This window comes from Brachyhypopomus gauderio, chromosome 6, assembly GCF_052324685.1.
Source record: "Brachyhypopomus gauderio isolate BG-103 chromosome 6, BGAUD_0.2, whole genome shotgun sequence".
NCBI classification, from domain to species: domain Eukaryota; kingdom Metazoa; phylum Chordata; class Actinopteri; order Gymnotiformes; family Hypopomidae; genus Brachyhypopomus; species Brachyhypopomus gauderio.
In genome coordinates, this window is record NC_135216.1 from 22473185 (window position 1) to 22500840 (window position 27656).

The following is a 27656-nucleotide window of genomic DNA, read 5'->3' on the forward strand; positions in this document are numbered from 1 at the left end:
TGTACATTACTATGACATTCCCAGTTTGGTTCCTGATGGGCTTGGTGGTTAGATTACGTCATTGCACTTGTGAATTCATGGTGAACCTCCACCAGGAGTTCTCAGGAATGACTCACCACTGATATCTAGTGGTCAGTAAAGGAGAAGCATATTCGCAGAAGCAGGATTGGTTCATTCTCAAATCTTTTTATTAATTTCTGTTTTAATCAAATGTCAAACATTTCAAATAGTTTTATCAAGCTCTTGGCAAAACATGATTTGTTTTATTGCTTCTCGCAAATCCTTGATTTCTGTCAGTAATGCCTGTGCTCGATGTTCTGCCCAGGATCATGGAGCTACAGGAGAAGATGTTACACACAGACGGCCGAACACAGGTGCTGTTTTCATTTGACTTTAGTTTCATTTTTTTGATTGTTTAAACAAGTGCGGACAATTTTTGTTGTCTTGTCAAAACAGGCGTTCTAAAAATTCACAAGAGGCTATTGCTTTAAAAAAAGAGAGAGAAAGAGGGGGATAGAGAGGAAGAGAGTGAAAGAGCATAACAAACAGCATAGTTAGGAATCAGCTACACGCTACGCAAAACTGCAGGTATCCTCTCAGTTCTTTGTGCAGTCACTCAAAGTGACTGTGAAGTTCCTCCAACACCATAAGCTGAGTAGCCTAATTAAATCAGTCTGGTACTTGTTCTGTGGAAAATCTCTTTCTGTAAAATACAATCATAACTCTGCCCTTAATAAGACAAATGTGAGAAAGGAGACAGCATCTGCGTATTTTCTCCAATCAACTGTGGAAAAAGAGAACAGGGCTGAATATATGACAATAAATCTTCATCAGGACCTTCTAATATTTACAGTAGATGCATATAATCGTATTACCTCATTTTAATAGCTCAAGTTTAATAGCTTTTCTGACTGATTGACTCAATAATAGATTATTAGAACATATGAGAATGTGCCATGTCCAAATGCAGTGTAATAGGAAAATACCACACGGACGTCTTAACCAGCAACAATACCAGTAACATAAAAATAAAACAAAGAAAGAAAGAAAGAAAGAAAGAAAGAAAGAAAGAAAGAAAGAAAGAATGATAGATAGTCACAAGTCCTGTGGTTTTGGTTATTTTTTATCTACTGGGTTTTCTGAAAAGGTTTGTATCAAAAATGTTAACGGACAAAACTGATTGGTTGATCTTCATATTGTAGTGAGAAGTTGCATACAGTAACAATACAAACACATACAGTACAAACTGCAATGCCATACAATGCTATATATAAATGAATATAAACCATATATTTTACAGTATATATAGATAAATAATATTATAGATTATGATTATAGAGTACTGATAGAGAACAATATACATACATTTATATGATGCATCTACATATCTACATAATTACATGGAGGGGAATGATTCCCAAGTGCTTAGCTGGGGCAGGCTTGGTTTTGGCGTGGTTAAGGTATTCTGTCTACCTTGCTTGTGTTTGTCCCGGACGCTGGGGCAAGGGCCTTCTCTCTCAAAGAGTTCTCTCTGTTGCTAGAGATGGACGAGGCCCTTTCACTCCAGGTGCTCTTGGGCACGGCCGCGTTGTCGGTGGGCGTCTGCGCGTTGCGCTTGACCGCGCCACCTTTGTGGAAGTGTGTGACGGGCACCGTGCGGCAGGCGGCCCCACGCTCTGCACGCTTCCTCTCTTTCCGCTGTGAGATGCACTTCCAGGTCGTCAGGGGGGCGCTCGGGGCGTCCCTCTTTTTCTCGTCGGCCGGCTGGTACGTGGCGGCCGCCCTGACGCGTCCGGCGCGCGCGGGGCTGCGTTGCGGGACCTCGTCCGGGGGGCCGCCCCTCGCGTCCCTCTCCCTTCCCGACGCGGTCACCTGGGCGACGGGGGGGTTGAGCCCGGCCCGGCGGGCCTGCAGGGCGGAGCGACACTGGACCATCTGGATCCCCCCTATCGGGATCATGAGGTTCGGGCCGCAGCTCAGGCCCAGTGGCTGGGAGTGGAGGGGCAGGTGGCTGAGCACTCGCTGACCCTCCCGGGCCGGCCCGTGCCTGGACACCGTCCCTCGGGGAGGAGACTGTGGCTGACAGACCCTCCTCTGAGTGCTACATGTGTTCTCCTTGAAGGCAAACAGAAGGAAAGTTGTCAGCAAAAAAACACCTCGCCGGGTGGTGAGATATTGTCGCATCACTGCTTTTACATGAGCACTGAGAACAGATGTCATTTATATTTCAGGCAAAGGGCTTTATTTTTAACTAGAAGACATATGAGGTAATGCGACCGATATAACCATAGACACTCAAGTATAGATGCACAAGTTTAGAGTTCAATCCAAATTTCTATTACTGACACGAAAAGATAAACACGCAGGTGTATATTTAGGCTTGAAAATTATTTTAAGTGCTATCTTTGGTTTGGCATTAATTATGTTTAAGGAGTGATGGCCTAGCTTCTTTTCCTAATAAAGGTGTGTCCCTGAAATAACAGACTGTGTACTTTTGGTATCAGGATATTTGTTTTTGAATGTTTACTTTGGATAGAGCTGTGTACCCCCTTCACATGAACTACTTCATGTGCACAAAAACAAAGTGTCCTTCTCTATATGGGGCAAAATAAACTAAGAGAAAGAAAGAAATGTGTGAATCTTTAGCCATCATGACCTACCGACGGTGCCCAGGCTCAGAGACTACGCTAACTTTGAAGACCTCGCCACTCTCTTTTATGCAGTCACACTAAAGGCCAGAAGCATTAAAGTCAAACCATGTTACCTGCGCAAATTTCACATACTGTCGAAAGTTTACCAAACGGCACAAGGCCGAAATAAACTCTGTAAAAGCTGGTGACAAAAAGCTAAAGCTTACCAGCTTGGCTTTTGGTTTGAGGCTGTTGGGCGGACACTTGGCTGAGTGTCTGTGTCTGTAGGCTCGGTGCGGAACCATCACACATGCCCCCACGACAGAGCTCAGCGGCCCGCTTGGAGAGCCGGGCCTCATGGGGGAGAGCGCGCGGACCGGGGACGGGTGCTTTGCCGAGAACGGTGAGACAGAATGACTCGACGGGGACAGGGAGGACTGGCAGGGGGATGGCGAGAGACTCAGCCTGGGAGAGAGGCATCGCAGAGGGGACACGTCCCGTCCCGGGGACAGGGGAAGTGCCGGGGACAGGTGCAGGCTGGGCGAGACGCTGCGTATGGGGGACGAGGTTGTCCCTGCGAGGGCAGGTGTGCTGGGAGAGGCCACCCCCTTGCAGTGGCCCAGCTGGGCAGGACTCAGGCTGGACGGTTGCCCGGCCAAGGTGGTAGGACCGCCCACCGTCCGAGGACCTCGGTCTTCGCTCGAGAGCGAGCGGCTCGCCGAGGAGGCAGAAGAGAGCGACGCCTCTTCTTCACCTTCCTCATTGTCATCGTCCTCATCGTCATCACCATCGTCTGCGTCGGAGAACTGGTGCTCCTCAGTAACCGCCAGCACAATGGCACGCACATCATCACCACCTGCAGGAAAGAGGACGTCATTTTAGCAGCTAATTTTCTGATACAAATAATCACTTTATTATACTGTATTATATAGTATTTTCTTCTGGAAGCCTTTCTATATATCAAGACCGCGAGTCCAGTAGTAGCAGCACGCTAACAGCAGTGGCCATCGGTACCTCCTTCGTCCGTGTCCAGCTCGCACAGCACAGGACCGGGAGTCGTCCCCTCAGGACACCGTTGTCCATGGGCCTTTGACTTCATGTGTTTGGTCAGATTCCCTGCAGAACCCACAACAAGACACAAGAGGATCAGACTGCCAGTGGAAACCCACCTGAACCCGACACCTAGAGGCCAACGTGTGACAGCCCTCCTCACACCAGCCTAATGAGGATAAATGATCGCTTACATTTAAAAAAGCAATAAATCATAATTCATATAGAGCGCACACTTTGGCAGGTGTCTCCGTGCGAGCCTGTGAGAGGGTGCGGGGCGGCTCGCTCTCCTTGCCTTTGGTTTTGAAGGCGAAGTTGCAGTGCTGGCAGATGTAGGGCCGGGCGTCCGTGTGCAGGCGGATGTGCTTGCGCAGCATGCTGGGTTTTTTGCAGCGGATGCCGCACTCCTCGCACACGTAGCGGCCCCTCCCCCGACCGCGCACGTACACGTACTCCTCGCTCGACCTGTAGCTGGACGCACACGCTCGGTTAGGTCACGGGGGAGTGGGAGGAGGTGATGGGGGAGTGGGAGGAGGTGACGGGGGGAGTGGGAGGAGGTGACGGGGGGAGTGGGAGGAGGTGACGGGGGAGTGGGAGGAGATCACGGGGGAGTGGGAGGAGGTGACGGGGGGAGTGGGAGGAGGTGATGGGGGGAGTGGGAGGAGGTGATGGGGGGAGTGGGAGGAGATCACGGGGGAGTGGGAGGAGGTGACGGGGGGAGTGGGAGGAGATCACGGGGGAGTGGGAGGAGGTGACGGGGGGAGTGGGAGGAGATCACGGGGGGAGTGGGAGGAGGTGACGGGGGGAGTGGGAGGAGATCACGGGGGGAGTGGGAGGAGATCACGGGGGGAGTGGGAGGTGGGGCGGTCTGGAGCAGCAGCGCTCCGAGAACGCTGGCGGTCGATGCGTTAAGCATTAATGAAACTTAAGGACATCTGGATCACTCAAGCATCACCAAATGAAACAATATTATGAGAACCACCTCCAGCACCCACCCTTAAAGGAACAGATCACACAGGAATGCATATATACTTGGCATACACTGTACATCTCACATGAGATCTGACTCCAGATCTATAGCACCTGCACAGTGTGTTTTTACAAACTGCTTTTTAAAACTGGACGGTATGTTTGGCCATGGCTCTCCTGCTAAATGCACACAAACACACGCACACACACACACACGCACACACACACACGCTCACACACGCGCACGCACACGCGCACACACACGCACACACACACGCACACACACGCACACACATGCACACACACACTCTGGCTGGGTGTCTACCCCTGGGTGTGTTCGGCAAGTCCCAAACGGGGCCTCCACTTTAACTCAAACAGAGAGGCATTTATGATGTCAAGAACGCGGGCCCCCCTGATTCCGACCCCTTCACCACCCCCCACCTCCCAGCTCAAACGCGGGGTGCCAGCACTGTTGCCCGGTGCCCAGGGCCTGCGTATCGGTGCCAATACAAACAACTGAGAGGGAGGAAAACCCAGACCTAAGCCAGCTGCTCCGTAAAAATATCACCAATCAGTACACGTGCGATTGTGACTTACAAGCCAGTTTTCTTATTAATAACAATTATAACAGTGTACAAACCGGCCGCTTTTAGCTTTACGTTGTCCCGTTATTTGCACAGCGGTTTAAGCTCTGAAAAGCACGCTGGTGTTTACCATGTAGTAAAGGAGTGGAGACAAGTCAAACTTACTGGTGCACAAATGAACTACAGTACAGCCAGACACAGAAATCCAGATGCCCCATTACACAGACGTCTTGTGCATTCATAAATGGGAAACAGTGTGTAACTAACACCCATATAACTTAATAATGAAATCATGAAAATTCTATGTGTTGAACACTAATAGCAATTGGTTTAATTTAAAATGAATCACTATTATGTTCCGCGCCTGGACGTCTCAAAGCTGTTTGTTCTTTTCTCACACCAGATGAAGCTTTGATCATGAAGAACATGCAGCAACTCCTTACACCACCTCGGAAAAGAACGTTATAGGGCAGCAATGCTGGAAACGTCTCCACTCCTTCACCCTCCACCTCAACCACATGGCGAAAAGCGGCGTCGGGTGGGCCCGTCGGTGACTCAACGTGAACGCTCCGGCGTGGAGTGTGAGCTCGAGTCACGACGGGAGGACGGTTCACACGAGCCCTGGACGTGCGAGAATGACACAGATGGCCACCTATTTCAACACGACCCCTTTGTCCACAAAAACGTGTCAAACACGAGGCTACAGTCACGACCACCAACATCTTGGAATAAACAACCTTGAGCAATAAAAAGTGTATCTCTACCTCTATCTCTCTCTCTTTCTTCTCTCATGGACAGCACATCATGTATCATTTATGTTCATTTAAACAAATCTTGATGGTACACTTACAGGTACATCCAGCACCATTCAGAACTCTGGCACCATTTTTTTGCTTCTTCTATCAATGAGAGTGCTAAATAATACACCAGCCCTGTGAAAGTCAAACATGAGCTCACAACAAGACACTCTTTTTCCTTTTTTCCCCCCACACTCATTCATCTAGGCATACAGCTGCAGCCTCCTGCATCAGTCTCTCCCCATCTCGAGCTGAATGACCAAAATCATTGATGCAGTTTGGCATCAGCAGAGCTCTGCAGGCTTTGCAGGCGGGAGGAAGTGAGCGCCAGGCTAGGTAGTTTCCTGGCTCGGCCTGTGTAACAGACGGCCTGTGTTGGCTCTGATAGCCAAGCCATCTCCTGCAGCAGGGGCTAGAACAACACAGTACAGCGTACTGACACACTGGTGACAGAAAACTACCACACAGGAGCGGGGGGGCACAATACAGGCACTATGATACATGGAAAATCCACTGCGCCACACAGACGTAAGGTCTCTGAAAATGAATGAGGAACTGAAATTTCACGGTGGTGTACTGTGAAATTACATGGTGCTGTATTGTGATATACTACGTTATGATTTATTATGGTGTTATAACACCACATCACTGCAAATCTTACAATAAAAACACTCAAAGCAATGCTATGTTTGATTTAAGCAACAAGTAACTACAAACTGTAATTGAATCACTGTATTATAATATTCTACTTGACCACATGCAGCATTTCTGTGTTTCTAAAATACAATTATAGATCTGGTATCTTTGGCATCATAAGCATTACAAGCTATTTATAACCTACAGAATCATTTACAGTAACAAAAGAAAGATACTTTTAAAGTTTCACTTTTCATTTTTTTCTGTGTGTGTGTATGTGAACACAGAGTTCCTGACATAGTGACCATGCTGTTCCGATATTACACAGGCACTGTAAATATCTCTAGTCATGTTCTAATTGTTGACCTCCTTTAAAATGAAAGCACAGCTTACCCTCCTTCACAGATCTGCACCCGTGGGATCTCGTTGTACTTGGAGGTAGACGGTGGTTCCTCCGCTCCCTCCCCCTTTGGTGTTGCTTCCTCCTCTGTCTGCTCAGCTTGGGAGACCTCGGTGGGGTCTGTGGACTGAGTTGCATGTACCTATACTCGAGAGAGACACGGGCAAGTTCACCAACCCTGCTCCGGGTGCCCAGGGAGACAGAGATGGAGGGGAGGGGGGAATTCACATTCAACATTTTGCGAAAAGTATTTATACTGATTTACTGTTGTAACTCTAGAGAATCAGAGGTAAGTTGAAAGACTATGAAAACAAAATGTTTATTCGTGAGACATATTTTGTTGAATGTCTTCTGTGCTGTCTGAAATGCTAAGTTACAATACAAATCCTCTTTCAACAAGCCCCCAATTTCATGCAATAGAATGAATACTTTCTCATGCATAATTTCTCATTCTGTATCTCATGCACAGTGCACATCCAGGTGTGTTTACATTTACCTCAGACACCTTGGGCTCCTTGGAGTCCAGAATCACTGGTTTCTCCACTACGGAAGTCGGCATGGCTGCCGTAGTGTAGGTGAAAGGGGTCTGTCTCTGCTTGCAGCACAGTAAGGAAAGCGCTTCTTTGCTGGTTAGGCCTGGAGGGTTGGGGTTCCGTGGACTTATGCACCAAGAAGAATAGACTGAATTTTCGTGGTCACTTTGAACAGATGGATTAGGCTTGGTATAATTCAGATAGCACCAGCTGAATGTAAGGTCTGTGTAAAGAGAAGGAAACGAAGGTTCTTTTTTGCTTACTGGACCAATTGTACTTTGAGCATACACTGGACCCTGTTTGTTGCTGGCGATCAAAGTCTCAGTGCTGCTCTCTGCACCGTCCTTGACCTCGTCCTCTTCCTTCACCCGTTTCTGCTGTTGACTCTCCTGGCTGAACTCCACGCTGCTTGTAGGGGACAGCACTCGCTTATTCCCACCTGAACTGCAGGACTTGGAACCCTCAGACACTGACGGTTGCTCCTTGAAATCGATGGACGGATGAGTGGATGCTGTGGAATCGAATCTTACACCTGAGCAGCCAGGATCCTGAGATGTTCCAGCCATTGTTTGTGACAGTGTAGTGTAGACAGCATTGGCATGGCAGGGTAAGTCTGAATGGAGACGAACTGGAACTGTTTGTATACCAACAGGCCTCAAGAGCTCTTGGCTTGGAGTAATGTTGAGATGTGAATGCTGGTAATGAAGATAATGGGGAAGGTGCAATGAGTGAACACTTGCAGATGACTCCCCAACATTTTCCTCTATCGGGATTTCAAGCTTAAGACCTGTGGACACTGAGGAATAATGCGCTCTTGCAGCACCTGACGGACACTGTGGACTTTCCATGAGTGTATGTTGTTCAGGGTGAACCTGTGTAGATACCTGCGGTACATTCTCCGAATCACCAGGGGGCTGATTCAGTTGCCACTGACCTGCATGTTTGTGAGAGAATGATGGACGAACTGTGTTGCCTAAAGACACATTGTGAGATGTGGACCGCCCAGGGGACTGAGGAGTAGATGGGCTGTTTCTTGGGGAAATGCTTGTACTTGTAGAGGGGGGAATTGCACCAGCTGGTTTTGGGGTTGGATCCTCTTCCTCTGGCTCTCTTACAGCAGAATGCCTTATCAACAGGCACTTGCGCCTTTCCCTCCAACCTGCGGGTGTGCGGTCAGGGGACAGACAGCTGTAATCGAAGGACTTACTCCTCGTTTCAACGGTAGGATTTGTCTGCTGAGAAACGTGAGGGGCTTGCTCAGATGCAGACCGTCGCATCTCTCGGTGAGGATGGTGAAGACCCGTGGGGATCGTCAACATATGAGGAGCCCTCGACCTTCTGGATGACATCGTGTCAACATCACCTTTGACTGGTTCTTCGAGTGAAGCGGAATGACCAGATGCGTGAGACGTAGAACTGTCTTGGTGTGGACTGTGAGGTAATGATGATGACTCAAAACTAGAGTCCCCAGATGACTGTGCTGCTTCTGCAAGACGAAGTCTCTTCTTTTTTGGTGGCAACTTTTCGATAGGAAGTTGCGCCAAAGTCAGGCTCCTCTGGGGCCACTGGAAGTCCCCAACTTTTTCAGTCTCTTTAATATCAGAGACATCCGGTGAGACGGCCATGTTGGTGTTTGTATCCTCTGTGACCAAAATCTCTGGCACTTGAACATTGTGTTGACGTACAAGCTTACGGAAGGTTGGCTTGGTTGCCTGCTCCTTCGAGTGAGAGTCACCAAAAGTTTGATGTAGATCATGAGACAAAAGTTTGTCTTTAGCAGCTTCATATGCACCTTGGGTTCTCAGAATTGGATCCTGTTTATCAAATATACTAGTATGCTGTATCACAGATACTCCTTTAAGCGCACTTTCCTTCTCATGAAGTTGTGATGATGCACTAGACTCTGTATTGGGCTTTTCACATGTTGCAATTGATCCTAGTGGTGGTGTATATGTAGCTGGAATGGTAGGATCATCAAGTTCCAGGCTCTCTTCCTTTCTCCTCTTTCGTATTCCTAAAGCACCAATTCGGGTTTTATGGAGTGATCCAGGTTCCTCTGCTAGACATACAGGAATTTCAAGCTGATGGGATAGACGGGCTAAGCAGTGGTGATGCTTATGTGTTTTGTATGTTTCCCAGCTGTTGCAAGAAACTCCACATGCTTCACACTCAAATGGTTCGAACTGTTTTTGCTTACAGTCAGGCACCGTAGGGACTGAGAGATGAAAAGATGAGCTTGAACTGAGCTGTTCCTCAGTAGCAACTTCAGCACCAATGGGTAGTTCAATGGCAGGCTGGCGTCTTAGCATACCATGCCGCCTACTCTGAGCTGGCTGTTGTTCTTCAAATGATTGGCTAAGACGAAGGCTACGTGAAGAAGCAGTGGATGCAGCACTCGCTTCTGAAGGTAAGGAGTGACTCCTCATAAGGGGAACAGTGGATGAGAGGTCAGCTGGCTGACTGATACTGAGGGAGTGGTGCTGGAACTTCTCACACGGAACTCCAAGAGTTATGGACCCACTGCTTTTTGGATTCATTTCAATATCCTTTGCACTATGAAGAAGTGTCTCTTTGGGGAGAGATGCCTTTGATTCAACACTGCTCCTTCTGGACAGAGAAAATCTTCTGGGTTTAACACTATCGATCTTGCTTGTGTCTACAACAGCTTCATTGATGGTGATGAGCTTGGTGATGTGGTCAATAACTTGCTTTTTAGGCACTGCGAAAGGGATGGTCCTTGCCTCTTGTCCACCAGATTGTTCTTGCTGATGACGAGCAGATCTCTGTAAATGGCCAAAGCGGCCAAATTTGCCAAGAATGACCTCAGCATAGGTTTTGCCACTTGTGTTCGGGGGACTGTCTTGAGAAACATCTGTGCTCTCAGAACGAGAGAAATAACCAGATTCTGTACTACCTTTGCTTCCTAGCCCAAATGATGAGGAGGCCTCTTCAGATGAGCTCACGGGAGCCTGTCTTCCTCTGCTAAGCCTCATCGCTAGTCTCTTCTTGACAGCATGAGAGTCTTCCATCTCTTGTGACTGCCCTTTAGAGGATATCTCTGTTCTTTGAGATGATATCATCCTTTGACTTTTAAGAGTGAAAGATGAAGATGTCTTACCAGTTTCTTCATCTGATTCTGTAACTGGCTCATCTGGGCAACTCACTCCTGGCCCTTCCGTTCCTGAGGCCAGGCCAGCTTTCACCCTATGGGTGTGGGATTTCCGGTGCTTATAAAGGTTGCTCTTAGTTTTGAAGGAAAAACCACATGGCGCACAAGGATAAGGTCTCTCCCCGGTGTGTGACCGTATGTGTTTCTGTAGAACACTGGGCTTAGCACAGGCACGGCCACAGTAGGTGCATACATACTTTCCTGGTTTCTGAGCTTTACGTTCACGTTTTTGCTTCGGTGTGCTTTCTTGGGTCTCCACGGAGCAATTCAGTACTGATGTTGATGAAGATGAGGCCTCAGTGGCCTTCCCACCAGAACCAGACATTGTGCTTTCAGAACTCCCAGAAGCCCATGTCGATTTCTCCCCCTCGGGAGCATCAGATTCCTGAACGTTCTTCTTCTGTAGCCTGAGCCGCTTCCTCTCATGACGAAATCGCTTTGTCTGTTTAGATTGAGGTGATCCATAATGCTGCTGGGAGCAGGTCGTCTGCTGGTGTTGTGGGGAGTAAGTTGCTTGTTCTTGGTTGCTGAGTGAAGACTCTTGTTGAGGGTGTACTGGACCTCCAGACTTCTCCCCAGCACTTACTTGACTACGTGAGACCTCCATAAAATGGGGAAACAGCCTCTAGTGGGATGACACACCTGGAATTATTTGAGTTAGTTATATCACCTCACAATTCTAAAATTATGTAGGTTCATTAAGAGCGCTATTATTTCAGAAAAGTAGCATTTTCTGTGAAATGTAAGGACTGTTCAAACTGCGTAAACCTTGGATAACAAGTAAACATTGTTTCAAGATGAACAGAGTCAATGAGTCAGTAACTGAGACTGTGAGGAACTGCTTCATGAGCTCAGGTTCACAAGCACTGCTGTCCAAGTTACGATTCCATTTTTTTTTCTTTTCTGGTGTGTGGGTGCCCAACCCTTTAAAGTTTTATCCTACAAATGCTCTTCCTTGGCACTGAGGTCCTTGGGTCCAATGAATGACTGAGGCTCTTCTTGGTTCAGAGGGCGAGCCACTTCGGAACTTCTGTAACATACCACAAATACATAAATAAATGAATTGGTGCACTCCCAGAATATGAGCTGTGCTCACAAATACACATTTAAATATGCACAAACATATGAATGTGTACACATCTGATTCCCTGTTATGACTTTAATTATAGTTTTTGCATAAGCTAGACAAAAGTGTACTTGTTAATGATATCCTAAACATGTGGTAGATTTTAATATAAAAAATACAGAACAAATAATCTTATTTTAGAAATGCAAGCCACAATCACCCCCCCCCCCCCCCCCAAAAAAAAAAAAAGGTTTTGATATTTCACTCCATATTAAGTCAAAATAGGATTCCCGAACCAACTGGTAATAAGTGGGAATGTCTTTATGTCAGTGGATGATGGTTCTTGTCTTCAGAGCTCTGCCCACAAATTTTCTCTTGTTACAGTTACAATTACACTATTATTGCCATCTCAAGCTCTCCGTCAGATAAGGGACAGGACATATGAAATCTTATAACTCTCCTGAGACTATTTTACTGCTTTGTACTTAACTGAATACTGCAGTGTCAGTGATATTCACATTTGTATTCTGTGGATGTGCTACTTGAATGTAATTCATATATGTACAACATGTTTAAGGCACCATCATTTTAGTCATTTATTTGCCTCCTTAAATAAAAAAAAAATACAAAAGAATTGCTGCTCTTTCACACAGTTGCAATTCACAGTTCATGTGTATATACACTTCTAAGCTTTTTAAGCCTTCTTAGGGTTGGGTTGATTAAAGCAGTCTTAAAGCAGGCCCAGTGCTTGACAAAATAAGCCTTTCCTTACTATTTCCACTGTAGCACACGTAAAGGAACCAGGCGTCCCACTCACTAACCAGCTGGCACCGTTGCCCACGCTGTGCTGTAGGGGGTGGATAGGTGTGGGACCATATGAGATCCTGCTGCTACTCCAAACCTTTGCCAGCGCTGCATTCCAGACCAGTTATGCTGTGGGTTTCTTTGGACCTGACTAAATTATTCTTGGTGCCTTCACGGTCTTCCTGTACAAGCAGGAACCGATTATGATTTATTTGCATTTGACATTTAGATTACCATTATGGAAGGAATGGAACGCTTGCTAAAATTACAATATTACGTTGTCCAGTATTAGAGACTTCCAATTAATTATACTGTAATCTGTCTGTTTTCAAGATTTCTTCCACAAAGTCCTATATGGAGAGTAAAAATAAACAACAAAGGACCTTGCAATATACAATTATACATCTGAAAAACATAAATGTTCATTCAAACATTATTTTCAAAACAAATCTGAACAGGAAGAGCAGACATAGGTTACACAGATGTAAAATTCACATCGATTGAATAGATATAGTGAAACTTTCTATCACTTATGCTTGAATAAGGTTTTGTCAAAACAACATTTCCTGTTACATGTGTCAAAACCTCAGGGTCATAGCTATGACAAACAAGCTAGGCTTATACTCTGCACATTATTTGAGTTGCACTGCTAAGGAGAGATTGATGTGTATTTAAAAGATGGTCTGTTTGTGCAGGTGGAATTTTGGAAAGGTGAACAGAAGGTAAGACTGTTCCTCACACATGTTCTTGATTAGGAGACAGAAATATCACCTGACTCCAAACGTGTTAAGGAGCCTTGCGGTAGAGGGAATATGAAAATCTCTCCAGGTAACTGGCTCAACACAAGGTTCTGTCTTGGAGTCCTGGCAAATATTTGCATGTTCAAATGGGCAGCAGGTAGGGGTGACTGGTTTAATTCAGTTTTATAGCACCTGGTTTATTATATAATAAATAAAAAAACTATATATTATAGTTCATAATCTTGAACCCAACATAACTAGTTATAACGAGTAATATATGAAGCAAATGAATTTGTTTATCTTTTGTGCAACACAAAAATATTTCTCTGCAGGCAACACGCATATATCAGAGGCAACTTTCAGTAACAGCATTTAAAAGCACATGATCAAGGCCAAATCTTAACCTTAAAAATATATCTGGTCAACAACTGATTAACACTGCCAAGCACAAATGGTTAGCCAATGCCATGGGCACCAAATAATGAGACATAAGATAATATATAGGATGTATTTGCTTAATATAAGTATACGCTTAATCAGTTTACAATCCAAAATATGTTCCTTAAATGTTTTTCAGAAATATCAATCTCCCTCTCTCTTTCACTAATGGGCACCCAGTGGTTGTTCCTATGGCAACGGCCCTAAACCATGCGGCGGCAGATGGAAGCAGAGCTGGAGGGCTAAATTTATCTCCCAGCATCCTCGCTGACAACAGAGAGAGTGTAACTACCCCCCCCCCCCCCCACCTCCCACAGTCCTCGTCTTTCCGGACAGAAAATGATGGACAGACAAAAATCAATAGTCTTTCATTCTGTCTTCCACCAAACAAATAATAATTGCCATTTACCTGGAGGAAAATAGAGAGGTGGTAAACGAGTACACAAAGGTAGAAAAATGCAGGTAACATACAGGTAACGCTTCCATGTTTCACAACTGAGTTTAGACTGATAAAAATGCCTCCACCACTACTTTTTGATTTGGAGAAGATCATTCTAGCTCAAAAACCCTTAATTTGCAACACGCTTTATTATATGTTATATTGTGATATAACTTGTGCATTTATAAAAGACCATGTTCCTATGTCCTTGAACATTTTGTAAAAATTGTAATACATAATAATAATAATAATAATAATAATAATAATAAGTCATCATGACTGCAATTGTAAATACATTGGGAAAACATCTTGCTATGAGTAAAGAGTCCACTTTGCTATTGTTGATGTCATTTCCAAAAAAAGAAAGAATCGCACCTCCTGCATTGCAGACTCCCCCCCCCACTAGCGCCTCATCCCAGATGCAACATTAACAAGGCACTGACTCGGTAGCCATAGTTCCATCAGCAGTGTGCCAGTGATCATCTCCTGGGATGTGAAACCCCTCCGCTGACATTGAGCAGTATGCACACACACACACACACACACACACACACACAAATGCGCGTGCGCGCCCAAGCGGACAGACCCCTCGCCGCCGGCCGAGTGGATCTACCCCCGGGGTGTTCTTCTGCCCCTCCGCCCCCCGCCACACACAGCGTGCCTTTCCAAAGCACACGCTGTACCGCCGCGCAGCACAAACCTTATCATGACTCAGTAGAACAGACAAGCAGCAGAAGCTCTTCAGTGTTCTGGAGACTAGCGGTGAGACTAGCGGTGAGACTAGCGGTGAGTGAAGCGGTCAGTGAAATGGTGAATGAAGTGGTGAATGAACCGACGAAGGAAGCGGTGAATGAAGCGGCGAATGAAGCGGCGAACCTGCGAGACGTGGAGATGCCTGGCAATCGAGGCACTTCGCGGTAATAATATCAATGCCGTTTACCTGAGAGAGGCAGGTCTCCTCTGCATGTGAAGCTGCATGTGAGGTCGAGAGCGAATGAGTCACACAGAGAGAAAGAGAGAGGAAGAGAGATAGCGTGAGTGGGAGAAAGAGAGAGACAGAGTGAGAGAGAAATGTATGAATGAGCTAGTGCGATGACAGTGAGGCAGAAGGGGAGGTGTGTGTGGGGGGGGGGGGGGGCTTCCGTCGGTGTATGGTGAGCTCACAGGTGACGCTGTGCTGCCGTTGGTGATGGTTTCTCTACTGCTTGTTCCCTTTATTCCCCCCAAACACTCTCTGCGCCAGTAATGTCACAGCCGTTCATTACCTCAGTCTGTTAAGTGGCAAATCCTCACTGAGCTCGACAATTGGAAATCTCAAAGCAGCTTGCTGTATGGAAAGAAGGAGCCAGTGCACATGCAGTAACATGTTCCTAAAACAGTCCCCCCCCCCCCTCGCTCTCTGTGCTGCTCCGTGCGAGCCACTGGAATGGAAAGAATCAGGTCGCAGGTGGAGGACGGACGGAGGAGCCCCGGCTCTGGAGAGCGTCCGCGCTCGGCTGCCCGCTTCCCCTCCCACACTCCGGCTGGACAGAGACCAGACGCTCCGACATCACTCACCTCGTTTTTTTTCCATCCACGGAGCCAGGAAGGGCCGCCACACCGCGGAGGTGACGGAGGTGACGGAGGAGCGGGGGGGCGACGGAGGTGTGGGGTTGACCCTTGAGCACCCACCCAAACTACGGGATCATCTTATGCAGGATGTAGAGAGCACTTGTGTGCTTTGCTGGTAATGCAGAAACATCTATCTCTCTGTTCCCCCCCTCCCTCTCTCCCTTGGTCCCCCCTTCACTCTCTCCTTCTCTTGCTCTTTCCCTCACTCACACTCATTCTCTCTACCCCCAGATGGGGCAAAGTTGGGCAGCTAGAGGTGTGACGATATGATGGTTCCGTGGTGTTGAGCTTGTGTGTGTGTGTTGGGGGGTGGACTACAGGAGAATCTCCTCTTGTGTGTGTGTGTGTGTGTGTTGGGGGGTGGACTACAGGAGAACCTGCTCTTGTCTGTGTATGTGTTAGGGGGTGGACTACAGGAGAACTTCCTCTGGCAGTGAGATCATGGGCAGTGTTTTACCCAGCATGCACATGGTCATTAGTCCCTGACTGTGCCTGGCCCACTACAGACACGTGGCCATTCACCCAAACAAAAAGCACAACTTCAGCAGCACATTTACGGAGCGCTGGACTCACCAGAGAAGCGAGAATTAGGCAATAAAGAATGGGCAGTTGTGATTAGAGCTAGATCATTGTGTGTGTGTGTGTGTGTGTGTGTGTGTGTGTGTGTGTGTGTGTGTGTGTGTGTGTGTGTGTGTGTGTGTGTGTGTGTGTGTGTGTGTGTGTGTGTGTGTGTGTGTGTGTCTATGGGATGCACACCACGTTCTTTGGCAGTGTAGATGTATCACTCCCATCCATGCCCTGATAGAAAAGGCTCAAACCATCGGTCAGATTGACGTCCAGACCACCTTAAACAGTCCCATTCTCTTGCGTGTCCAAAGGGCAGACGGAGGGCAGAACTCAGGACTTACCCGTGTCCTGCAAGTGTCCTGCAGTGGTGCGGCGTGGATGTCCCGCTGTTCTCTGCACCAAAGGGAGCTGCTTCCTGCCAGAGGACAAAGACACTGTCACTCTTATGCTTGTGCAGCACAGGGTGAATATGTATATGCAGGTATTATCATACTGGACAGACATATGTGACCTACCAACAATATGACACATGCTCGAAGTGTGTGTGTGTGTGTGTGTATGTGTGTGTGTGTGTGTGTGTGCGCGCGTGTGCATGTGTGTGAGAGAGAGACAGAGTGAAAAAGTATGCATTTGTGTGTGTGTTACATACTGTTTAGTAAAAGAGGGTCTTTCATTTCCCTCTGCATGTCCAGAGGGGCAACTGAGGGGGGTAAAAATAACCACCGCCCGTCTGCAGGAGTGGGGAGCTGCATTCGCCCTACAACCCACACCACCCTCCGACTCCGCCCCCATCAGAAAACCGCCGACTCCGCCCCCATCAGAAAACCACACGCATACACAACCTCGTAAGCACAAACTCATAAGCACATGCTTCAAAACAACACCCAAGCTTAAAACTGGGGCACAGACGCACTTGTGAACCCCTGTGATTGCGACAGGAAAACCGTGGTGTGACCACTCCTCCAAATAAAACTGCATTCTGAGAAACACCCAACTGGGCACAGGAGGAAACGCAAACGGGGGGCGACAGAAGGGACCCCTGCTCCTCAAACACGCACACACACCCTGGCACGGTACGCCCCATGCCACGAGACTTCTGGTAAACCTGTTATTAACTGCTCCAACAACATTGTGTTTAGATAGTAAATAATGCAGCGCATGTTTGTCGAGTTGTAACAGAACCTGACTTGAATCCCCTGTACTCGGGCTTGAAAGAAACGCCGTGTTATTGTGACACTTCTTGTTGGGGGTGACCGCAAGGGGACCACAAGTATGGCTGGAACCGAAATTCCAGCACTAACAGGGCAACGCTGAGGCGAGCACGGAGCCTGCAGTTAAAGCAAGGCAGCGTCTTAACAAGCGTCCATAACACGTGAGTCATTTTAGTTCCAGTAAAATCGCGGAGAAGGCTGACGATCTCATTTCTCCTTTAATGACCAAACGCAGCCTTGATGCCTCTCCACTGAGCTTACAGGAATAGCTCTTGATTAGCTTACCAGAAGATGAATGTTTATGTAGAGCCGGAGATCGAGAAGGAAGACTGAGACATCTAGTTTGATCATCGAGCATATGAGCAAAAAAAAAAAAAAAAAAAAACCTAACTAAAAGCAGGATAAATTTTGTAGCACAGTTGTAGTCTGAAAAAGGCAAAAGTGAGAGTGAACGAGGAACAGATTCTCCAGGCCCTAGCTGGAACAGCTTTTTGGATTCTCCATGGAAAATAAAATTCCAGGATTTGGACATGTGGGATTCTGAATGTACTACAGAGGATGGCAGAGTGCTGAGGTTCCTATCTCAGATAAAGCACAGCAAAACAACAGGGTAAAGTCACTGTGTTGGGGCTCACAAAAATTACTACTACTATTATAATTAGTATTACTACAACTACTATTACGACAACTACTACTACTACTAATAATAATAATAACATTAATAACAATACCCTAATATAGGGGGGACTAAACTCAAGAATAATAATCAATAGCGTGTTGTGTTTCCAGAAACACAGAAGACATTAGGCTACAGGAGACTTACCACAGTCTAGCATATAGAATTCACAGAATGTTTCCCAAAATTTTGTAGTATTAACATAATCTAAAATGAGAGACAATGTTACATTCTCTTCTATTATCTCCTTTGAAGGCTGATCTTTTATGATGCTTTTGAGAAACCCAGCCCAGATTATTAAAATTATTATCCACATTCACTGGAAAAAAAATGGTTTGGTAGCTGAAGCTTATTTCAAGCCATCCTCTACAAACACTCATCAAGGCATAAACCCATGTGTGTGCAGTCTAGAACAGAATCACCAACCTTCTGGCCTGTATAATCAGGCAGTCCCTGGTCCAAAGCCCTGCCCAGAAGATGAAAGCTCTCTCCAGCAGATTAGTCCATCAAATATCAAGAACCAGCAGCAAAGCCTCGAATATCCCCAATGAAGTAATGTTGGACCGTTATTGATCAGAGGCTGAGATGAAGAGCTCCTTTTACACAGTTGAGCTCTGAAGGGCAGCGGCCACATGAAGAGACCAATGAGCTAACGTGACTAACAGTAATAGAACCTTTCAAAAGGCACAAAAGTACAGTATGTTAAGAGAGAGTCTATAAACTGATAGCTATCAATTGAGCATAAGAATGAGTCACTACGTAGGGCTGTAGATGTAATGTAACCGAATCACTGAGCAGATCAATGCTAACAATGTTAAGCAGGATACATTAGCTCTGAGCTAACACTAAGAATGATCTAGTGCTTTGCGCTCCATGTCCTCCTGAGATGGTAGTGGTACCCATCCAGTCTAGAACTTCAACATTTTTTTCTTAACAATTTCAAAGTAAGCTATTGGTCATTGTTTTGAGAGCAAGACAGTTGTGAGCGTAAGACAGCACATTGTGAGCGTAAGACAGCGTATTGTGAGCAAATTCTTTATGCATAGCCTACACCTGCTTTTTCTCCAAATGTGACTCTACAACGAATCACTCTTACAAGCCGGTCCAAATCATCACCGTTTACACGTCACATCAAGACCAGTAGAAGGACAAAAAAACTCTCTCTCTCTTTATCTGGGGCAAAAAAAAGAAAGCCAGCAAGGGGTTGTGGATTGAAGGGTTTCTCTGGATCATGTCCAGGACAACATTAATGGTAGGCTAGGATGCCCTGATAGCGAGGTGATGTAATACAGAGACGGATCAGACACGTGTTCTCTAATTTCACCCACACTGATTCAACAGACGGGACAAGGCACTCTGCCAGAAACCTCCTGCCCTGAGATCTATAGCACTCATAAGACTTAAATAAAAGATGTGTGGAAGGACTCGATCAGTTCAATAGGATGTACCATAATATGGCTCTTATGGTTGTGTGTATGTATTTTGAATAGAATTGTAGTGAAGTACACAAAGAGTTTGTAGAGACACAGGATGTTTTGGGCAGAGGTCCTTCAGCAGAGGTTGTCTGAAAGGTCCTGTTTCTCTGGGAACTCTGTGTACTTCACTAGAATTATGAATATTTCTATATCCTACTACAGTACACTGCAGTTACTCACCTTGAGTCTTCTTTGGATTTATAAACACACACACACACACACACCCCACACACACACACACACACAAATGGTTCCTCACTGGTTCCTCGCAGCTGATGTAGGACCTCAGAGTGAATTTCTTCGTGTTTTTCTCTTTAGAGATAGGCTTTTAGGAGTCCTTGAACCACACTCAAAGTTTCAGTTCAGCTCCCTTTGAAACACAAGAGCACAAACAGAGAGAATTATGCTGGTTTGGAGGTTGCCTAGATAAACAAGGTCTGCATCGAATGTTGAGGAACCAGGACAATTTGATGGTAAGTGGGCTACTGGAACAACCATAGATGGACAAGGTTGGAGAACATGGAACTAATTGAACATTACTACAAGAGCAATCGCAACCTCATATGACATGAGGGAACTATGGATGAGGAGAAGACCTTCATCTACACTCACTGACAAGGAAATCAGTTATCCGTTCATTATCAAATGATGCCTCCTATCACAAATGAAGATGGATGAAGGGCAAATAACTACAAACAGACAGAAAATGAATCAGACTAATCCAGCTACTGTCAGTCACTTTAAAAGCCTGACGTAGTTGCTTAATTGCACCAGACAGAATGCTAGCAGAAACGAATGCAGAAATAAGCACAATCCCAACCGCCAGTTTAACCGAAACCGATGTTGCTGCAGTTGTCATGCCTGAGCCACAGGCCACCCCCGGTGGAAACAAAGGCTGGAAACCAAGATAAAGACAACCCAGATGTAAATCAGCAAACTGACACAGGTCCAGAAGGGTATAAAGATCAAAAGATGATGCCTGGTTATAGAAGAAATACAACTGAGGCGGTGACGCCCTTGAGTCTGCTAAACAAAGGTTGGCATCCAGACTGCAGAGATACAAGAAAGAAACAGGGGCTAAAACAGTGAACGTCTTCCCCACCAAAGAACCATGGCTGCACAAGGTTGGATAACATGGAAGTGAACGATCCAAAATATGCTCTTGGTTACAGCGCAACAAAACTGGATCCACCCAGAACTGAAACAGAGCACTATTAGAAGACATACAGTACAATGAATCAGGGCATAACACCAGGGCTCTGCGGTTAAGACATCTCAAAGCAGAGCTCCACAGTCTTACAGAGCAGGAACCAGTCAGCATTGCAACAGCAGATGTCCAGGAGCTAGTCAGAAACACAAAGAGCTCCTGGCCACACATGATCCATGCCTAATTGTTAAAAAAACTAGAAGCTCTGCATGGCCAGCTAGCAGAACAAATTAACCACCTGTTTAATACCGGCTCCCATCCGGGCTGGTTAACAGAAGACAGGACAATACTGGTCATGACGGACTCTACCACGGGCCAAACACCATCCAAATACAGACCGATAAGTTGCCTGTATACAGTCAATAAGATCATAAAGGCCTTTATCCAGAAATCCCTGCAACACTGGACTTTAAGTATAATCAGCTGGACTGGACAAGTGTGATTGACGTAGTAAAATAAGGAAAATGTGACAAGGACAAAGGCTATCTAACTAACACATGGCCAAATAACAGGGCAGCCGCAAACATCAGGGGATTTTCCAATCACAAGGGAACCATGAGGCAGAAGCAAGGGGGAGTCACTGCTGTCTGAGCCACTGCTGTCTATTGATGGAGCACCATGAGCATTCAGTAGTGGCTGACGTAAGACCATCTTACCAGTGTCTGGAAAAGGCAGGACCGAAGGAGAGCCCAGAGGCACTAATCACAGCAGCACAGGATCAAGCACTAAGCACCAGGCAATCACAGCAGCATCACACCAGACAGGACTGTGCATAGGAGTGTGAGATAATACAAGATGCTGGCAGAGAATGTATACAATGAGAGACACAACAATACAGGAATATATGCATATGCAAATGCTGGAAATCAAAATGGGAGGAGCCAGGGTGATCCATCACTCTTTGTGGTTCTGTGGCTCCTCCCCTGCAGCTCATTCCGACCTGAGATTGTGACAGTAACTATATATATATATATATATATATATATATATATATATATATATATATATATATATATATATATATATATATATATATATATACATATATATACACATATATATAAACACACACACACACAAATAGTTCAGTAAAATTGTACCCTAACAAATGTAAATACAAATGTCTTCTTTAATGTTCCTCAACTCTTCAGCAGTGCTTATTCTTAACTGTTAGATACAATAGAACATTTCAATAAGCAAAAGAGCACACATCACTTGTGACTGCAAGAACACGCCATGGACGCTAGGACCGTGTGTATGTGTGTACGTGTCCATCTGCAGGTGGCTACAGAAGAAGCCCTTCTGCTGTCCTTCCTCGTACCTCACCGGCTGCTCTCTCCACAGGCTGAAGAGAGACAGAACCACACACAGAGGGAGAGAGAGAATTCCAGAAAGCTTGCTGTGTCCACAGACATACGTTAAGGTCAAAAACAACATAAGTTGAGGTCAAACATACGTTGAGGTCAAAAGGAGACCAGACTCATCCCTTTCTAAAGGATGTGTTCTATCACTTGCTCTCTCTCTCTCTCTCTCTCTCTCTCTCTCTCTCTCTCTCTCTCTCTCTTCTCTCGCACACACACACCCACACCTCTTCTCATTCTTGCTAATGAGGAAGAGACTCAATTTCCGTTCATGCCGTTCTAAGCCAATGACCAGTAGGAGTGCAAATATGTTCACATCGTGGGGGGGGGGGTTTGACATTTAAGTAGTCGCCATCAGGGAAGTCCCTTTCATTCATGTACAGTTATCATTCAGCCGCTGGATCTCAACCGTGCCCTTTGCATTTCAAAAGAGGCAGACGGCATGTAGACCAAAGTGGATTACTAAATTACTGAAATTTCAGACCCTAGAGATGATGGCACCAAAGCAGTACTCTCTCAAACAAATAAAATGTGTCTGTGTAGTAGTTTATTTTACAGAAAGAGGTGACTGTGCTGAGACATGGAAGTGTTGTTTGGTCCTGCTGTAGGTTATTAAGTCTGGAAGATAATTTCCTTCAGAATACAATGATCCATTATAAGCTGCAATTTAATGACGATTGTTATCAGCATCGTGGCATTGAGTGGAGCTTCGAACAGCTGAGAAGAATCACCTTCAGGTATATGAGATGCTAAGGTTCCCCCGGCTTTCATCAGATACTTCCCCAAGCCTGCTTCACCGAACTCAGGTGTGCCAAAGTTCTCCACCCTGATGACCGAGCCCTCTTTACCCTCCAGATCACCGCACTCACTGATATCCAGGGAACACTGATAGTGGCACAGCATCTATGAGCAGTATGGATGTCAAGAGTGCCCTCATCAGGAGAACTGCATTTGGCTGGACACAAAGACATCTGAGAGAGGCCCGCAGTAAACAGGAAAAGGGCCCGTACACACTACTGAACACAAAGCATCCCAAATACAGCTGTCCAAGCATTATCAAGGATTGTGCATATGTGAAAATATCATTATCGCCTCAATGGTACGTGATATTATGAGCAACAGTACGGTTATGGGTTAAGGGTTACAGTTATGGGTTAACATAACGAACAAACAAATCACCCCATATGCAGCCATGTCTCCTGTCTATAATGTCTATATAGAGAAACAGCTTCAGTCTAGAAGTGCTGCCATCTGACTCTGGAATGAGCTTCCAGATAAGATTTAGGGCAGATTGGTTTTTGACTTCTTTTATATCACACCCCCAAACCCATTAATTAAAGAAGGGTGTTTCATTCCATTTCCTAGGACCTTAAAAATTGTAAATGACAGGGCATTGATATTAATAAAAAATGATTTTATTATTTTTTAATATCATCATGATATTGATGATATTAATAAAAAATACATAATTTCTCTTTTTATGGTTTAGTTTACCCATTTTTTTATATACTACTCCCTAATCATCTACTGGGATTAGGTTAACCTAATCAGCTGTGTTAAAGCAGGATTTGAAATAAAAAACGGACCAGCTGTAAAAACTGGAAAAACTTCTAAGCTTGTGCAAAGTCATGGCCTCTGATTCACCACGATGCCTCATGATATCAGTGCCCATGTATCATCTTAAAATGTACTAAAGGAACCAGCAGCTCTGCTCCTGGAAGAGCGCAGACACTCTCATTTGTCTGCATGGAATAGGTTTAATTTCTCCTGAATTGTACTCGTATCAAGTGTAGAGAAATTAAACTCCATTTTGGCTCTGATGACACTCGCTCAGAGTGCCATTTGGGCTCTGGGCCTATCAGTTTCACAATCGGGGCTTTATTCCCCTGGACTAACTGCAAGGACTTTAAGGGTGATTACAGAGGGATTGTCTTAAGTAACCACAGAGCGAGGAGGCACTGTAAGTTAAATCTTATCCTGGCAGGACACTCTTAACAAAGAGTAGTGTTGAGTTTCACTAAGAGTTACAGTAAAGCTAGTTAAGCATCAGGGTTGGGTTTAACGTAATATTTGGCCTTATTAGTCAGTGCCTTTAATAATGCTACTGAAGTGGTTATTTCAGGTTATTCAACCAAATATGTCAATTCTAACATCGGCCAGGAAAGCATATGCACCATTATACACAATACACAGTCTCCTCTACTTCAACCTCTCTCTTTTGTTCACTCCAATGAAACCCGTCAGTTACAGAGACACTTTCCGAGGTGACGAGACAGGTGTGGTGCGACAACCAGAGGCACAGCCCAGGCCAAAGTCCAAAGTGAGCCTAATGAAAGGGACCGCCGTAGGCATGCAGGTAGGCAGGATGAGGCAAGATCCTGGTCATCGGCGCATCCCACGACGTTCGTTCAAACAAGCCGGGCACGTCTCTCAGAAAACAGCGCCAGACAAACATGGCCGCTGGCTTTCTGGGGAGCCACCGGGGAGATTCCCCATCAGACAGACAGAGAGACACGGGTGGGGGGATTGAGTTCCCCTGGGCTCTTCCACATTAAGGGAGGAGGGGAGGGCCGTCAACTGGGGTGAAAGGATGAAGAGATGAAGGGGTGAAGGGATGAAGGGGTGAAGGGGTGAAGGGATGAAGGGGTGAAGGGATGAAGGGGTCAAGGGATGAAGGGGTCATGGGATGAAGGGGTCATGGGATGAAGGGGCGGCCCGATCCACCACAACAACGCATCCCACACCATGTGGATCAGCCATATTCCAGACACACAAAAGCTGGAACGGCCCATAGGCTCTTGCCAACGTGGACGTATAGTACGTGTGGTCATGTGACGGAGGACTGGATACCAGCATGAAAGGAGTTCGAGGACAACTTAAACAAGAACATCCCATGTGTATGGTGAAAGGGGGCCATTTGATTGGCCGGTAGCCTTCACATGCAAAACTGAATTCTACACGTTATGTGGTATGTTCAGTGTTTTCTGTGGTGTCAAAATGATTAACAACACGAAAAAACAGATGATGCAAATGTAATACAATACATGCAAACAGCGAATACGTGTTTGGTTACACATGCAGGTACTATTCACAAAGGTAGAACAATTATATTACAGTAAACAGTATCATGTGTACAATCTAATCATAGTATATTTTATTTTATATTTTAAATGTAATTATTCTAGAGAGGGGAAAAAATCTTTTCTCTTACAAAGAAGTGCTTGCCCACTATATTCCCCAATGCACCTGAATTGGATACAAAGCCACATCCTACTACATCGTTCAGTCTGGAAATGTCAACTAAATTCAAACCTACTGTTAACCTGTGCTAAGATTTCGGAAATAGCGAGTATTTGTCCTGAAACACCCCGTGTGCTAGAGCCCAGACGTCTCGGTTTCGTTTTGGATGACAGCTTATACTAGTGCTTAGCTATTGAAAATCGAAGAACTCTGGAGTTGTTGATGCACTTTGGTCATTAGTCTACCAGAGCAGCGTCTCGTCTGACCATATGGGCTCGCCGCGTCCTTGTTCGTACAGATAGGTGTGGGAATATGGGCCAAAGCGGAACCAAGTAGCATCGCTGGACCGTAAAGCCAAATAACAGACTGTACATTTTAGTGACTTCAACCGCGATTACTTCAGGTTTGTGTTCTTTAAATGAAAAAGATATATTCAGCTACCGCATTCATTAACTTCTCATTTCAGCAATGTAAACTCAATGTGCACCAGAGAAACAGCCTTAATGTAACAAAGGCGATGAATAACGCATCCGTCCGCCGTGTACAAACGCAGCTGACACGCGGTGACATTTACATCATTCCGTTAATATCCTCCGTTGTTGAGCCCAATCCCGCCGTGAAGAGCGTCTGCCGTTATGTAACGTTATTGATGATTTCATCTCGCTGCAAACAATACCGGGATCGGCGGATCCAGCCCGACGGTGTTCCGTGTAAAGATGTCATACGTACCTGGACCTGGACCACACAATACACGTCCCCACGGGTATATGGAGCTCTGTCCATAGGCACACGCTCTATATTCTCTTATTTTGTTAAACGTAATAATGTCCAACTGGCCTCCATTTTACATTATACGCGAAGATTATGATACTGGTACTTCATTGTGGGTCCAGATGCTGAGGCTCGCAAAAACCGGAATTCGACGAATCCAACACGCGCCGCTACTGTAAACTGTAAATGATGTTTAATTCAGAAAATGATGGATTTGAAATCTACAGTGTTCAGTGGCCAGTAGTAAAAATTGCAGTCAACAAAAATGAGCTTTTAACTCATGCTGAGTCCCAATGAAACCGGTAATCTTTTCACACACTTCATACTGGCGATGTTTCAAGCTTGCGGTGCTCTTGCCTGCACCCTTGACTACAATTTTACATTTCACTAAAAGGCAGCACATTGTGCCCGTAGCCTAGTCTACTTCTGGCCAAAGCATGTTTGACGCATGGTTCGGGTCAAAAGAGTCCCCACGATGCAGGACTCTCCGAACTTCACTGTCTGCAGTCCTGCGGGCCGCTGACTCGCAGTACAATAAAAAAAAAATCATGTGTTGCACTAAGGAAGCAATAACGACAAACGAGACTTAAGATCTATACCTGAAAGCGTGGCTGTTCGCTCGCCATTTACTCTTCGAAGGGACGGGCTCGCAATTAGGTCAACCCGAAGTCCAAAGAAGCAGCTTTCGCTGACGGTCGGACATGTCTCCCACCCCGTCCTTTATTGGCACGGGTCTGCAATCTCCCTCAGCTGGCTCGCGCTACTCGCGCGCTGCTGCGATCGGCGAGGCACAAGCGCCGCGCGCCACACCAGCCCGCACGAGACCGAGGAACCCACGCCCCCTCGCACGAGCTGTCAGTGCAGTGCTGACTGTGAGCGCCGTGTCCCTTCGAGCGGTACCCAGCTGGCCTTTGTTCTACAGCCCCGCCGCGGACCAAGTTTTCTAGGCTTTCTTATCTACGTTCGTTTAACACTGACACGTCGGTGTTCGTCTGGGCTTGGCCGTGTTATTTGCTGCCACCGACTGTAACAAGAACTGAATCATATGGTCTGTCTGTGTAATCAAAACCACCCCAGTTCCTGTCAGTCAAAAAAGAATTTCCCTTTATCCTTAATAAGCAAATTAGCCATGTACCAAAGAATATTAATCGCAGTCAAAGAAAGGTCATTCCATTTCAGTGGGATACCTTTGGTAACTGCCAAATTTAAAGTGGTCAACTATTTTTAGACAGTTACACAGCCTATTTCTATGGCGAAGGCCCTTTAGAGTCCGTCCCTAGTG

General features: G+C 45.9%; 1 protein-coding gene across 8 annotated transcripts; it reads right to left on the reverse strand.

The window, feature by feature from the left end:
- hivep3a (HIVEP zinc finger 3a) lies at positions 1-27247 on the reverse strand. 8 transcript variants are annotated; one of them, XM_077009723.1, is made up of 9 exons: positions 26974-27247; positions 16775-16848; positions 11692-11798; positions 7563-11393; positions 7060-7208; positions 3976-4151; positions 3645-3746; positions 2858-3486; positions 1-2115 (listed from the first exon to the last, which is right to left on the reverse strand). In XM_077009723.1, the coding sequence occupies exons 4-9, from the start codon at positions 11373-11375 to the stop codon at positions 1456-1458; spliced, it is 5529 nt and encodes a 1842-aa protein (XP_076865838.1). In that variant the 5' UTR covers positions 11376-11393; positions 11692-11798; positions 16775-16848; positions 26974-27247; the 3' UTR covers positions 1-1455. The 8 variants fall into 8 exon arrangements, with proteins under 8 accessions (XP_076865838.1, XP_076865833.1, XP_076865835.1 ...); XM_077009718.1 differs by adding an exon at positions 19976-20165 and having other exon boundaries at positions 7563-11798; positions 26974-27246; XM_077009720.1 differs by lacking the exon at positions 26974-27247 and adding exons at positions 19976-20165; positions 26333-26752 and having other exon boundaries at positions 7563-11798.
- Positions 27248-27656: the final 409 nt, after the last annotated feature.

Coding starts and splice junctions, on each gene's coding strand:
- hivep3a (XM_077009723.1), bottom strand. CDS start 11,375: ATGGAGGTCTCACGTAGTCAAGTAAGTGCTGGGGAGAAGTCTGGAGGT. Junction 3,747..3,975: donor CTTCGCCTTCAAAACCAAAG/GCAAGGAGAGCG, acceptor TGGGTTCTGCAG/GGAATCTGACCAAACACATG. Junction 3,487..3,644: donor GCTGGACACGGACGAAGGAG/GTACCGATGGCC, acceptor TCTTTCCTGCAG/GTGGTGATGATGTGCGTGCC.